General features: G+C 42.8%; 1 protein-coding gene across 50 annotated transcripts in view; it reads left to right on the forward strand.

Annotated features, from left to right (window-relative positions):
* LOC108094287 (Down syndrome cell adhesion molecule-like protein Dscam2) overlaps nt 1-13,022 on the forward strand; it is a 73,777-nt gene that overhangs the window by 25,560 nt on the left and 35,195 nt on the right. For 16 of the 50 annotated variants that reach the window (XM_043208082.1, XM_043208071.1, XM_043208068.1 and 13 more), the window contains exons 5-6: nt 2,824-2,973; nt 4,658-4,790. In XM_043208082.1, coding sequence (XP_043064017.1) covers nt 2,824-2,973; nt 4,658-4,790 — 283 coding nt within the window. Of the gene's footprint in view, nt 1-56; nt 219-342; nt 514-921; nt 1,093-1,195; nt 1,355-1,494; nt 1,666-2,823; nt 2,974-4,030; nt 4,155-4,462; nt 4,587-4,657; nt 4,791-4,873; nt 4,998-5,073; nt 5,198-5,497; nt 5,622-5,700; nt 5,825-6,633; nt 6,761-7,237; nt 7,362-7,869; nt 7,994-8,067; nt 8,192-8,896; nt 9,021-10,333; nt 10,458-10,553; nt 10,675-10,807; nt 10,929-11,023; nt 11,151-11,471; nt 11,593-13,022 lie in introns of all 50 variants that reach the window. The other 34 variants (XM_043208073.1, XM_043208094.1, XM_043208110.1 and 31 more) reach the window with 25 other exon arrangements.

The raw sequence follows: 13,022 nt of genomic DNA on the forward strand, positions 1-13,022 counted from the left end.
TTCCAATCCTACCATTATCTTTTCTATATCTTTTCATTATTGCACACCTTTTGCAGTTGTCAATCAGTTTTATGAGGCAGAGATTATGACCGAGTATGTGATCAGGGGAAATGCTGCCGTTCTTAAGTGTTCGATTCCTTCATTTGTGGCCGATTTTGTTCGTGTGGAGTCATGGATCGATGACGAGGGCAATGTCTTGTCCTTTTCGGACAACTATGGTGCGATCCACAGTGTTTTTCTCATAGTTTTAGGCTTAATTTAGTGATTTCACCCATTTCATTCCCAGAATTCCACGCTTCCTCGCTTTCCCTACTTTAATTTATTATTTTCTTCGATTCAAAGTCGTTTCACAGTTCTACATAACCGAGGCCGAGAATGAGTATGTGATTAAAGGCAACGCGGCGGTGGTCAAGTGTAAAATTCCCTCGTTCGTGGCCGATTTCGTCCAGGTAGAAGCCTGGGTGGACGAGGAGGGCATTGAGTTGTGGCGCAACAATGCCACCAGCGCCTATGGTACAGTCTAATCAAAACATATTTTTGTTCGCATAAGTGTTGCAATAGGTTTTAGCCTCCACCCCTCTGATATTCCCAACCAATTTTTCACGCTTGATTTTTTTTTATTCTCTTGGCTCAGTGGTGATTCAAAGCTACGAATCGGAGGCAGACAATGAGTACGTCATTAGGGGGAACTCGGTGGTGATGAAGTGCGAGATTCCCTCGTTCGTGGCGGACTTTGTGTTGGTCGATCTCTGGCTGGACTCGGAGGGTCGCAACTACTATCCCAACAATGCCGAGGAGACGGGTACTTGGCCAGCTTTCCTTTCTATAGTTTTCCTAGGCGGCTCTGACCCCAATATCCAGCAACCTATTCCCCATGTCCTTAAGTTTTTATTTCACCAAGTTCGCTCTCATTTTCTTCAGTTGTCCACCAGTTCTACCAGACACGTGTCATCGATGAGTTTGTGCTCCGTGGCAACTCTGCCACTTTAAAGTGCCTGGTGCCTTCGTTCGTGGCAGATTTCATCGATGTAGAGGGCTGGATTGACGAGGAGGGCGTTGAGATACTCAGGCCCCTTCCAGACGACTCCATGGGTAACCGTTGATAACTTCGGTATAAGCTTGGTTAGAGTAGGAACCTTCCACCCCACAGATCCTTCCCTGCCCTGATTTTAGTTTCACACTTCCCGTCTTGCAGTGGTAAAGCAGTTTTTCGAGTCACAGGTCTACGACGAGTATGTGATCAAGGGCAACGCTGCTATTTTCAAGTGCCAAACGCCCTCCTTTGTGGCGGATCACATAGACATAACCGATTGGATCGATACCGAGGGCGAGGTCTTCACGAAGAACATAACTGGTAGGACCTAGGACCCAGAGTTCCGTAGACTTATCCGATTCGCTTAGCCACATGAATGGGGATCCCCTAGTCGACGCCACTTTTATCCTTATTATTTTACTCCCACTTCCCACTCAATCAATCTCTCCGTAAACTTGCAGTTGTGCCACAATCCTACACCGTCAATGTCATGGACGAGTCCATTCTGAGGGGCAATAGCGCCATCCTAAAGTGCCACATACCCAGTTTCGTGGCCGATTTCATAGTGGTCGATTCGTGGGTGGAGGACGAGGAGCGAGTTATCTATCCCCAGGAGGATATCGCGGAAAGCGGTAAATTAACAGACTAAGAGCTCTCGCATTGCCCACTCACTCCTCCGTAATATCCCGCGTGTCCTATCCAACTCGGTTTGCTTCGATTGGTTTCGATCTGGTCTCAATGGATCCCCCGAAGGAATCTCTTTCTCATTCAGCGCTGCTTAGGCTTTCGATTCGCCTTCAGTTCGTCTTTCTTTCTTTCTGTCCGACTTTCCTTTTTATTTTCTTTTTTATTTCCCCACCCCAGCCTCTTATTAGTTTTCCCTTCCCACAATCCATGAGTCGCTCCTGACTTGCCCGAAGAAACCGAAACCCCTTCATGTAGTTGAACGTAGCGTTGATAAATTAGCGTAGTGTAAATACATACAAAAATGCTAATAAACAGTCAATCGCCTAACAATATGTACATACTCTTCATTTCAATTTAATAATCCAAACATTGTTGTATATATCACAAGTATATACATAATATGTAATCCACATATAATATAAGATTATTGGCATTTTTGTCGGTGCATGTATAGAATAAAATAGTAGTGCCAGGGAAATTGTGGAATATCGAAATAGAAGAACCCGCAATCGATCAGAAATGTAAATGTTATTCTAATCAATCGTGTAAATAGATTACGATAAATCATTCCGTCTTGTTTATTCCACACGTTCCTTGCATTGCTGGTGTATAGTTTAATTTTAAGCATCGAATTCTGTTGAAATAAAATCGATTCTATCAAAACAAGATTGCAATAAAATCGAAATTTCAACAAAGTTCTTAAAATAAAACTGAAGGAGAACTCGAATAATTGAACTTACCCACTAAACAGTGTCTTCAAACACAATTGTAGAAATTAAAAATTGTTCAACCTAGTTAAATATAACTTTTCCTTCAGTTTCACCTCAAGACTTAGTTTTAATCATTTGAAAGTCACGTCGCATGGCCAAAAATTAGTCAAAAACTTTTTGCGCAACGAGAAATAAAACAAAAATTTAACCGAAGGAATTAAAATGCCATGTGGCTTTCAAATTTACTGGGAATAAATTCAATTAAATGCACGTTGGTTAATTGACTTTTTTCAAAAGTATTAAGTGTAAATAAAGTTAATTTGCAACGAATGCTGGCACATTACTAACATATATGTTTTATAATTGCTTCTATCTGAAACATTACGTAATCAGATGGAAAATATCTGGTGCTGCCCTCTGGAGAATTGCACATCCGTGAAGTTGGACCCGAGGATGGATACAAAAGCTACCAGTGCCGAACCAAACATCGTCTGACAGGAGAAACACGATTAAGTGCCACGAAAGGACGTTTGGTTATCACAGGTAAGTCCGCCCTGTTGGCCAATATTTTTACACGCGTCGAGCAAGGAAACTTCAGTTATTTATATTTTCAAATTTTATGTTAAAGAAAAAAACCAACATTGGTGGATTAAAAAACCCCGATAGCTGAAGTTTTCTTACTGTAGAGTAAGTTTCAAATGGTGCCATACAACATTTTTAAAACTATGTCATTCAACTTTACTTAAATATTGAATTTTAAATTAAAAATATCTGTGAAATATATTATTTGAAGCTTACTCTCCGTTAGTCTGATCAGAGTAGTTACAACTCCATTTGTAACTATTTTGAAAAGAACAACAAATGTTGGAAATAGCCCCATACACTTTTAAATTCTTTCATTAATTCAAATTGTTGTTTTGAATAAAAAGGTCATCAATTAACAAAATAAATAAGAATTACGCCCTCATTGAAGAGAGTATCCAAAAATTATCTACTACAAAAAAATTTAAGCTTATTTCCAATATTAGTTGTTCAAAACATCTTAAGTTTTTTATTTGGAAATTGCACTTGGATGAATGGAAACGTTTACAAAATCTCTGCGACTGGAGTTTCCAAATAAATCTTTCGCACATAATATAATAAAGCAACAATTTTTTAGTGCAATCAAAAAGATTTTTAGCTTAAAATCTATTTCTTTGCGCCCAATAAATTAACATCTCTATGCGAAACATATGTATGCTGCAATGAAAAGTATACTTTTAAAAATAGCTGGCCCACTTATGGCCTTAAACAAAAACTTGTTGCTTTAGCATAAGTCTAAATTGAAAACTGCCTGAATGTTGGGATAGGGTACTCGACAATGATGAGAGCTTGAAATAAAGCCGATTAGAGTAGGTGTGGTCCGTTCTCAACTAATCCAAATTAAAGGCAACGTAACAGTTAAACTATAATTCAAGTCCAATTACTTGGCAAATTTCACTTATTATGCTCTTTCGAACTGCGCCCAAGGTAAGTCACTCAACAGCTCATCTGTTCTATCATTATTTATTGGCATTATTTGTAAGGTCTTTAACCTTTATAAATTTCGCTTTATCCACAGAACCAGTTGGCAGGGTTTCACCCAAGTTTCCCAATACTCTGACGAGCAGCAGTTTCACGGGGAATGAAGGCTCTAGTCAAACCCTTCTCTGCCCCGCACAGGCCTATCCAGCCCCCTTGTTTAGGTAGGATTAATAAATCTATTCTGGCCCAGACCAACTAGCACCAGTTTCCAATTGAGACTTGTAAGAAATCCCATTCTATAATCTGCATCCCCCCTTGAAATCTTTCAAGAACCCATTGCGAGCGTTGGACCCAGACTTCTTTCTGGGAACGACATTAAAGTGGTTCAGTTTTCCGCTGGCCAAGCCACCACTTTATTGTGCCCAGCTCAGTCGTATCCAGTGCCAGTCTTTAGGTAAGACATCCGCCTATCCCAACTGAAGGTGTTCCTTTCGAGATATACTAATGGGTTATTGAATCCATTTCCCAGAGCCTGTTGGCAGTATTGGTCCCCGTTTAACCAGCGGAGATGAGTCGCGGATTCTCAGAGTTTATCTGGCAGCAAGTGCCACGCTTCTTTGTCCAGCTCAGGCATACCCAGTGCCCTTCTTTAGGTAACCCAACCCAACATTAAGGCTGTTGAACAGACTTCACTTCCGACCTTGTAACATTATATTTTCGATAGAGCCTGTCGGCAGTGTCAGTCCCCAGCTAAATGGCAATGGCAATCAGGAGCACATAACTCTCACTCGGGTTCCTACGATGGGAAGTGTAACTCTGATGTGCCCGGCTCAAGCCTACCCAGTGCCCTTTTTTAGGTAAATTTCCTAGTCCATATCCCAAACTTCAGGCAGGTGGTCAGATTTATCGAGGCTTATTCGTTTTCGATTACCTATTTTAGAGCCCGTTGGCAGTGTTGGTCCAAAGCTCACGTCTGGCGATGATTCGCGAACGGTGAAGGTTAAACTCGAGGCCAGTGTAACTCTTCTTTGTCCAGCTCAAGCTTATCCAGTGCCCGTCTATAGGTAAATTTCTGTCCCACATCAGGCAGTTTAACCTAGAATTTTTGCTAGTCTCTCAAACGCCATAATTTATTTCTAGAACCCGTTGGCAGTGTCAGTCCCAAAATCAATACGGGTGAAGACTTAAAGCATGTGAAGGGAAAGAGAGGTCAAGATTTGAGCTTACTTTGTCCAGCTCAAGCGTATCCCCAGCCTTTTTTTAGGTGAATGTTTTGTTAAAATCGTCCCTTTGGGCAGTTTCCAATTAGCTTAGCAGACTTTTCAGAAACTGAAATGTTCTCTTGCAGAACCTATTGGTAGCGTCAGTCCTAAGATTACAAATTCCGACGACCTGAAACACGTGAAGGTCAAAACATTGCATAGTTTGAGTCTTCTGTGCCCAGCTCAAGCGTATCCTCAGCCAATTTCTAGGTAAATTTAGTATACTCAGTCCAACATTCAGGTTTTGGTTAGTTACATATTTCGGAGGTCGCCGGGATAGCTTAAAATTTGCCCCTTTATAGAACCCGTTGGTAGTGTGGCGCCCAAGTTGAATTTTCTGGAGCGTTTTAAAATGATGCAGGTTCAGAGCGGCACAAGTTTCAACATTCAGTGTCCGGTTCAATCGTATCCCATGCCTGTTTTCAAGTAAGATTTCGCAAGGCTTCCCCTTTCCAAATGCATTCAGTCAGTTGCACCTTAAGTTTTTGATTCCTTAAATGTATAGAACCCGTTGGCAGTGTCCGTCCCAAAGTGAATCCACAAGACAAGCACCAGTTCATAGATGTGGAGCTTTCCAGCAGTTATTCGCTGCTTTGCATGGCTCAGTCTTTCCCAACGCCATCCTTCAGGTGGGTTTTCCTTTCCCCCAACATCAGGCAGTTTTCCTAGCTTTACCGTGACTCTCTCCATACTTTGCTCGTAGAACCCGTTGGCTCCGTCAAGCCGAAAATAAATGTCCAGGACAAGCTGCAGACACGCGAGATATCCTCGGGCAAAGGATTCGCTTTGCTATGTCCTGCGCAGTCGTATCCGATGCCTGCCCACAGGTTCGCATTGCATGCCATCAATTTGGGACACTTTACAATTTACAGGGCGTTCTCCGAATTTTAGCCAATGCAATTTAATCTACTAGGACTATCCCAGTTCAGTCAGTTAAAAATGGGGTTGTTCGGTTACTTCAGCCTTTGATTCCTTTTTCAGAGCCCATTGGCAGTGTGCCCCCAAAAGTTAGCATAGACGACGAGGTGGCCAATGCCCGTGGTTATGTGGGCAGGAGTTTGAGCCTCAAGTGTCCAGCCCAGTCGTTTCCCATTCCCGTTTATAGGTAAGGTAACAGCCAAAAGGTCCTGTTTTATTTTAAATCAATCTTGCTCAACATGCAGCGCAGCTTTCAATACTTTGTTTTGGATATTTTGGCTACTATTGAATCCTCTAATTTATTATATTCCCCATAGAACCCGTGGCTTCTGTGCCTCCAAAGTTAAATCTCCTAGAAAGAGTTCGCACAATGGAGGTTGCCTTGGGGGCTACATATGCAATGCAGTGTCCTGGTCAGGCTTTTCCCGTGCCCATAAATAGGTAAACCTATCCCAACTTCAATTCAGACAGATCTTAGCTGTAGGTTTCTCAAGATTTTTATTGTACTAAAATGTTTTAGAACCCATTGGCTCAGTGCCACCGAAAATCAACAACATCAACGATAAGTTCCAACTGGTGCAGGTTCAATTGGAAAGCGACTTTTCCATGCAATGTCCAGGGCAAGCATATCCTGTTCCGGTTGTTAGGTGGGTGTCCTTCCATTCCAGCATTTCAGGTGGTTTTTATTTTTTTAGAATATTGCACCTAAATTAGATTTCTTTGAATATTTAGAGCCTATTGGATCTGTTCCGCCCAAGATTACAAGTCTGCACGATAAGTTTCAAGTGCTGCAAGTGAAGCTGTCAGAGGATTTTTCCATGCAATGTCCTGGCCAGGCATACCCAGTGCCCATCGTTAGGTTATCTCCGATACCCTTGACCAACATTCAGTTAAAATTGAGATATAACTAACGAGAGTTTTATTTGTAAATCAGAACCCGTGGGCTCAGTTGCACCCAAAGTGGATACTCGCGATGAGTTTACATTTGCCAGGACTCGTTCGGGATCGTCCAAGGCTCTTATTTGTCCTGCTCAGTCGTACCCCATGCCGTTCTTTAGGTAATAGCCTAGACCAACATTCAGGCTTACATTTCGATGTCAGCTCAAATATGAACTCTTTCCTAGAACCTGTTGGTAGTGTGGCGCCCAAAGTTGATATAAAAGACGAGATTAACTACGCTCGTGCAGCTTTGGGTGAGAGTCTTTCGATAGTTTGTCCAGCTCAGTCTTATCCAGTGCCTGCCTTTCGGTGAGTGGCTTAAAGGTTTGCCCCAACATTTAGACAGCTTATCAAGAGTTAAGGGAATACAACCTCATGATAAATCTTCATAGAGCCTGTGGGCAGTGTAGCTCCCAAAGTGGATCCCAACGACCGGATCAAGTGGATTGACAAACCAGAAGGCACCTCCCTAAATTTGCTTTGCCCAGCTCAGTCATTTCCCATGCCAAGTGCCCGGTAAGCTTTCAGCTCAGGCAGTTTTCTTAAAAGGACATAGATTTTAGGTAGCACTGTAGGATGTTATAAGTTACTTATATTATTTGCAGAGCCTGTGGGCAGTGTCGCTCCCAAAGTGGATGTAAAAGACCGAATAACTTGGTTAGACAAACCTCGTGGTCGGGCTTTGAACCTGCTGTGTCCAGCTCAATCGTATCCCATGCCAGCATATAGGTAGGAATTCTTTTGAGTTCCCCTTTCTCAGGCAGTTTTCGTTAGTTAAGACTGGATTTCTAAGCCACTATCTCACAATCGATTTCAGAACCCGTGGGCAGTGTGGCGCCCAAGGTCGATATGCACGATAAGATGGACTTTACGATTAGAAACTCGAATAAGTCCTTGAATTTGTTCTGCAAGGCTCAAGGCTTCCCCATGCCAGCGTTTAGGTAAAGAAATTGTTGAGAACCTCCTAACATATCAGGCTTTTAGTGTTGGCCATTCATTAAAACGTCATTTTCAGAGCCTGTTGGCAGTGTGGCGCCCAAAGTTGATATGCAGGATAAATTTGGTGTTAATATCAGAGCCTCGAAAAACTCACTGAACTTATTATGCAAGGCTCAGGGATATCCAATGCCAGCTTTTAGGTAAAAACATTGTTGAGTACTGCCCATCAGATCAGGTTTTCCTTTTAAGAAGACTGCTTTAGACTTTGGAACCTATAATTTCAGAACCCGTTGGCAGTGTCGCGCCTAAAGTTGAAATTAAAGATAAAGTGGGCATTTTTGTGGCCAAGTCTAATGGCTCACTGGCTTTACTTTGCCCAGCTCAATCATATCCAGTCCCAGCCTATAGGTAAAGTCCTAAATACACGTTGTCCTGTACGTAAACCCATTCAGTCAGATTATTTGAAATAAAACTAATACCAAACCTCTCACAGAACCGATCGGTAGTGTTGCGCCGAGAGTTAATCGAAAGGATGAGTTTAATCACGATCGCATCAAAAGCTATAAGACCATTGCCATTCAGTGTCCTGCTCAATCATATCCAGTGCCTGTTTATAGGTAATGTCGAGTGCCCAGGCTTCCATCCTCTGGTAGTTTTCATTGGCTAAATGGGTTTTACATTAAATAAACATTTTAGAGCCTGTTGGAAGTGTAGCGCCCAAAGTGAACAAAAACGATGAGTTTAGCCACGATCGAATCGCCAATGGTGGCATTGTGGCACTCCGTTGTCCTGCCCAATCCTTTCCAGTGCCCTTTTATAGGTGGGTCATTGTCGAGATTCTAGTTCCTCATTACGTTAAGGCAGTTTGTTATTAGTCTTGATAATCCCCATACCCAAAACTCTAGAGCCTGTGGGCAGCGTGGCGCCACGTGTCAATAAAAAGGACGGATTCAGCCACGACAGCATCCGACGGGGCAGGACAATAGCCATTTTCTGCCCTGCTCAAGCCTACCCCGTGCCTTTCTATAGGTAACTTGTTGCCAATATCTACAAGCCGTCGAATTATTCGGCTTGTCCAAAGTTTTCCAATTACAAGTGAGCCGAGATTAGGTCACCAAGCCTCATTGGCTGCAAACTCTAATTAGCTTTGTGTCCAGAACTTCCGCTCGATTTAACCCACTCAGTGTCACGCAAACCTGAGACAAGGTCCCCACTCCTCACAAAACTTATTTGAGTGACAGGTAAATTTTATTATTGTCGAGTAACTTGGGCAGTTTTCAAAGTTGGCTTAGGTTTGTGGTCCTCACCTCTCGCTTTCCCTGTTGATTATAGAGCCTGTCGGCAGCGTACCTCCCAAAATTAGTGTTGGTGAGCGTCGCAAAGATGCCGAAGTTCCCCAGCAGGGAGACTTGAGCATATTTTGTCCGGCGCAATCCTATCCAGTACCGGCATTCAGGTGAGACCCGCACCAATATTCCTCAGGCAGTTTTTATTTGAAGAGTTGATTCGTTGATTGTCATAAATAATTTTCTTTTAGAGCCTGTGGCCAGTGTAGGTCCTAAAATCAGTGTGGGTGAGCGACTTAAGGACGCGGGGGCACTGTCCAAAGCCACCTTGACCCTCTTTTGTCCAGCTCAATCTTACCCGGTGCCATCGTTTAGGTAATCCCAAACCATTCAGGCAGATTTCTAGATTAGCTTTTTTCACTCATTTTTAACTAAATTGACAAAAACTTGTTTAGAACCTGTGGGCAGTGTTGCGCCAAAAATCAGTGTAGAGAATCGACTGAAAAGTGCCGAAGCTCGTCTGTCCTCCAGTTGTACGCTCTTTTGTCCTGGTCAAGCCTATCCTGTTCCCTTTTTTAGGTAAATCCTTTGGGCAGTTTTCATGTTTATCCTTTCTTTGTTTTTTACATTCCTTTACGTATCTTATAGAACCTGTTGGCAGTGTGGGGCCAAGACTCACTTCCGGCGATAAGACCCGAAATGTTGATATAGCACTAGGCGGCAGTGGAACCTTGCTTTGTCCCGCTCAGGCTTATCCGGTTCCATTTTTCAGGTGTTTCCCCGCAGTTATTCAGGCAGTTTTCGATAGGGATTGTGTTTTAAACAGTTTGAGAACGTTATGACTTATTTTTTCAGAGCCCGTTAGTGGGGCTGCTCCCAGGGTTGCGCTTATTCAAAAAACAAATATTGAATACGTACGATTGGGCAGAATTGTTGCCATAATGTGTCCAGCTCAAGGTTTTCCGGTACCGGCCTTTAGGTAATCCCGAAGTTCAGAGAGTTTTCAATTTCCATTCTTCTTTTCTATTTAATATTGGTTTCATATAATCTCTTTAGAACCCATTAGCAGTACAGTGCCTAAGGTGATATCACTGGCAAAGTTCGATATGAAGACCTATTCCGGTTCTTCAACTCTGGCGCTTTTATGTCCTGCTCAGGGATATCCAGTGCCAGTGTTTAGGTAAACCTATAATAAATTCAGAAATAAGAAACATTCAGGCAGTGGGGTATGGTGTGAAATGGACAAGTTTTACATTTTGCTTAAAATATTTTTTAGAGCCGGTTTCTAGCACTGCTCCCAAGGTGCCACCTCTGCAGTCCCGACCTTTAGTAGTGCCCGGCCACACCGATCTCTCGATTTTGTGCCCAGCCCAGGGTTATCCCGCTCCCAGTTTTAGGTTGGTTTACTCTTAAATAGGAGCAGTTCTTTGAATAATTATTTGACCTATGATAAGCTTTCCGTATTCAGGCAGTTTTAATATAAAGAGTTTTGCCTTTAGCTTTAAAAATGTTTTCATTTCATTTTCGTAGAGCCAATTAGCAGTAGTCCGCCAAAGATAAACGCCCTTACATATAAGCCCAACATAGTGGAATCTACGGCGTCCACCGCCATACTTTGTCCAGCGCAGGGTTACCCGGCTCCCAGTTTTAGGTGGGTTCTATACCAACATCAGGCTTAAGTTTCAACTTCTTTCAAAAACGTTTATCCTTTCAAAAAAACCAAACTTTGTATATTTTAAACTTCAGAGCCCGTTGGTGGTAAGGCTCCAACTCTGCTCTCCAATGACATTAAGCGCTCTTGGATCGAGCGGATGCTGTCCACCAATCTAGCCCTGTTTTGCCCAGCCCAGGCTTTTCCAGTTCCCGCTTTTAGGTTAGACAAAAATCGAAGTCTAAACATTTTTAGAAAACAAAGTCCTATCAAATCATTTAAGGTTATTGAAATTTATGAACTTCAGTGAGGTAACCAAAATGTTTATGAAAATACCTTAAATCATTCCAGTAGAAATAATAGCAGTTACTATTTGATCGCTTGAATAATGATATTTTTGACATATACTAGGACTTATACTAGGCCGGCAAAGTTCAAATTCCACTACCAACTTTTGGTGTGTAGTGTTGCACTCTTAAACCAACATCAGGCTTAGTTTCCGTTTTATACACGGGTTAATACTTTGTAATAAACTCTTCACAGAGCCTATTTCGAGCACTGCTCCCAGAACTCCTGCTCTAGTTCAGAAACCTCTGGAATTGCTAGAAGGACACTCTATATCCTTGTTGTGCCCGGCCCAGGGGTTTCCGGCTCCTAGTTTTCGGTAAGCAGAAGTCGTATTTTGTCCAACAAAATTAGTTTGGGAGTTTAGAAAACGTACGGATGTGACGAATTAAGAAAATAATTTCTATAAGTTATAGGGGGTCAAAACACATACAGTTTTAGATTAATTTTGTCAAAAGCAATATTTTCATTCGGTAAAAGTAAACGCATTGTAAGAATTCCCCATGCCAATAAATTCATCAGTTTTCGCTGCAGTAAAGGATCCCATTGAGGAAGAGATTTAACCCCGTCCCAAACATTTTAGCTATTCCCAAAACACACCAAAATGTATCTCTTTCCCCAGAACCCATTTCGGCCAAGGCCCCCGTTCTTTCGGTGGACACCAAGTGGTCCGGAATCGAGAGAAATTCCGGAATGGACATAGTTTTGCTTTGTCCCGCCCAGGCATATCCGGTGCCCATTAGCAGGTTAGATTCTTCAGCCCTTTTTAGAGCGTTCCGCGACGTGACATTAATTATACATGAGAAGCGTGAACTTTTACCCCACGTTTTGGTGCTATGCGAGGGGGAAATGGGTGTTATCGAGGGGCGGAGGGTCCATTCATAAAAATGCGCGCGCAAAGCAAAACACAAGCAAAATAGGCGCGCACCCACACTCTCGTACGCAGAAAAGTAAGCTACGTAAACAAACCATAGACGGAATGGCAAAAAGAGGGAATCGTCAAAACAACAGCAGGCATGTGTGGGTGCTGCCACTTCCCCCTTTTCTTTTGCACTGGTGTGAGTGGGAAGTTTGTAAACAAACTCGGCTCAGCTGTTTCTCACTTCGCTCTCTCTCTCAGTCTCTCTCTCTCGTACGACACCGCGCATGCTTGGCATCCACAAGAAATTTCCCAAACAATTACCCCTCCGAAACTCGTGTGGACCGCATCTATCTCGCTCGCACACCCGTTCATGAATGAACGCACGTTTTTGGGTCAACAACCGTTGGTTTGTGCCACTTTCTTGAGGTCGAATGACATTGAAAGGGGGCGGGATGGGTGCTGGTGACCTCCACTTGTTGCGCGCTCAGCTGATTTTGGCCCTATGTCTGCTTTTGCGCATGTCTGTGGCCTTAACTTTGACCGAAATGGAATATGCATTATTTACTTTTGACCCACCGTCACTGCGCTTCTTCTTTCGCTTCTTTTCGGCTTAGTTGCTAACGTTTTTCGGTGTGATTCGGGTCAGGTTCAGATCGGAAGGTCACGTCCAATGCCTAAGTGAAAGTTTGCGGCATCGAATTAAATAGAAAGCACTTGTGGACTTTCGTCGACCCCCAAAGTAACATTCAGTCAGTTTATTGTTTGCGTTTAGGTTAATTATTAGGTGACTTCATTTACAGAGCCCGTTGGCGCCAAGGCCCCGACCTTTTCCCTCGAGTACAAGCTCATCGAGGTGGAAAAGTCAAAGGGCTCGGCTTTTGCTCTTC

Source organism: Drosophila ficusphila, unplaced genomic scaffold (genome assembly GCF_018152265.1).
Source record: "Drosophila ficusphila isolate 14025-0441.05 unplaced genomic scaffold, ASM1815226v1 contig_414, whole genome shotgun sequence".
Taxonomy (NCBI): Eukaryota; Metazoa; Arthropoda; class Insecta; order Diptera; family Drosophilidae; genus Drosophila; species Drosophila ficusphila.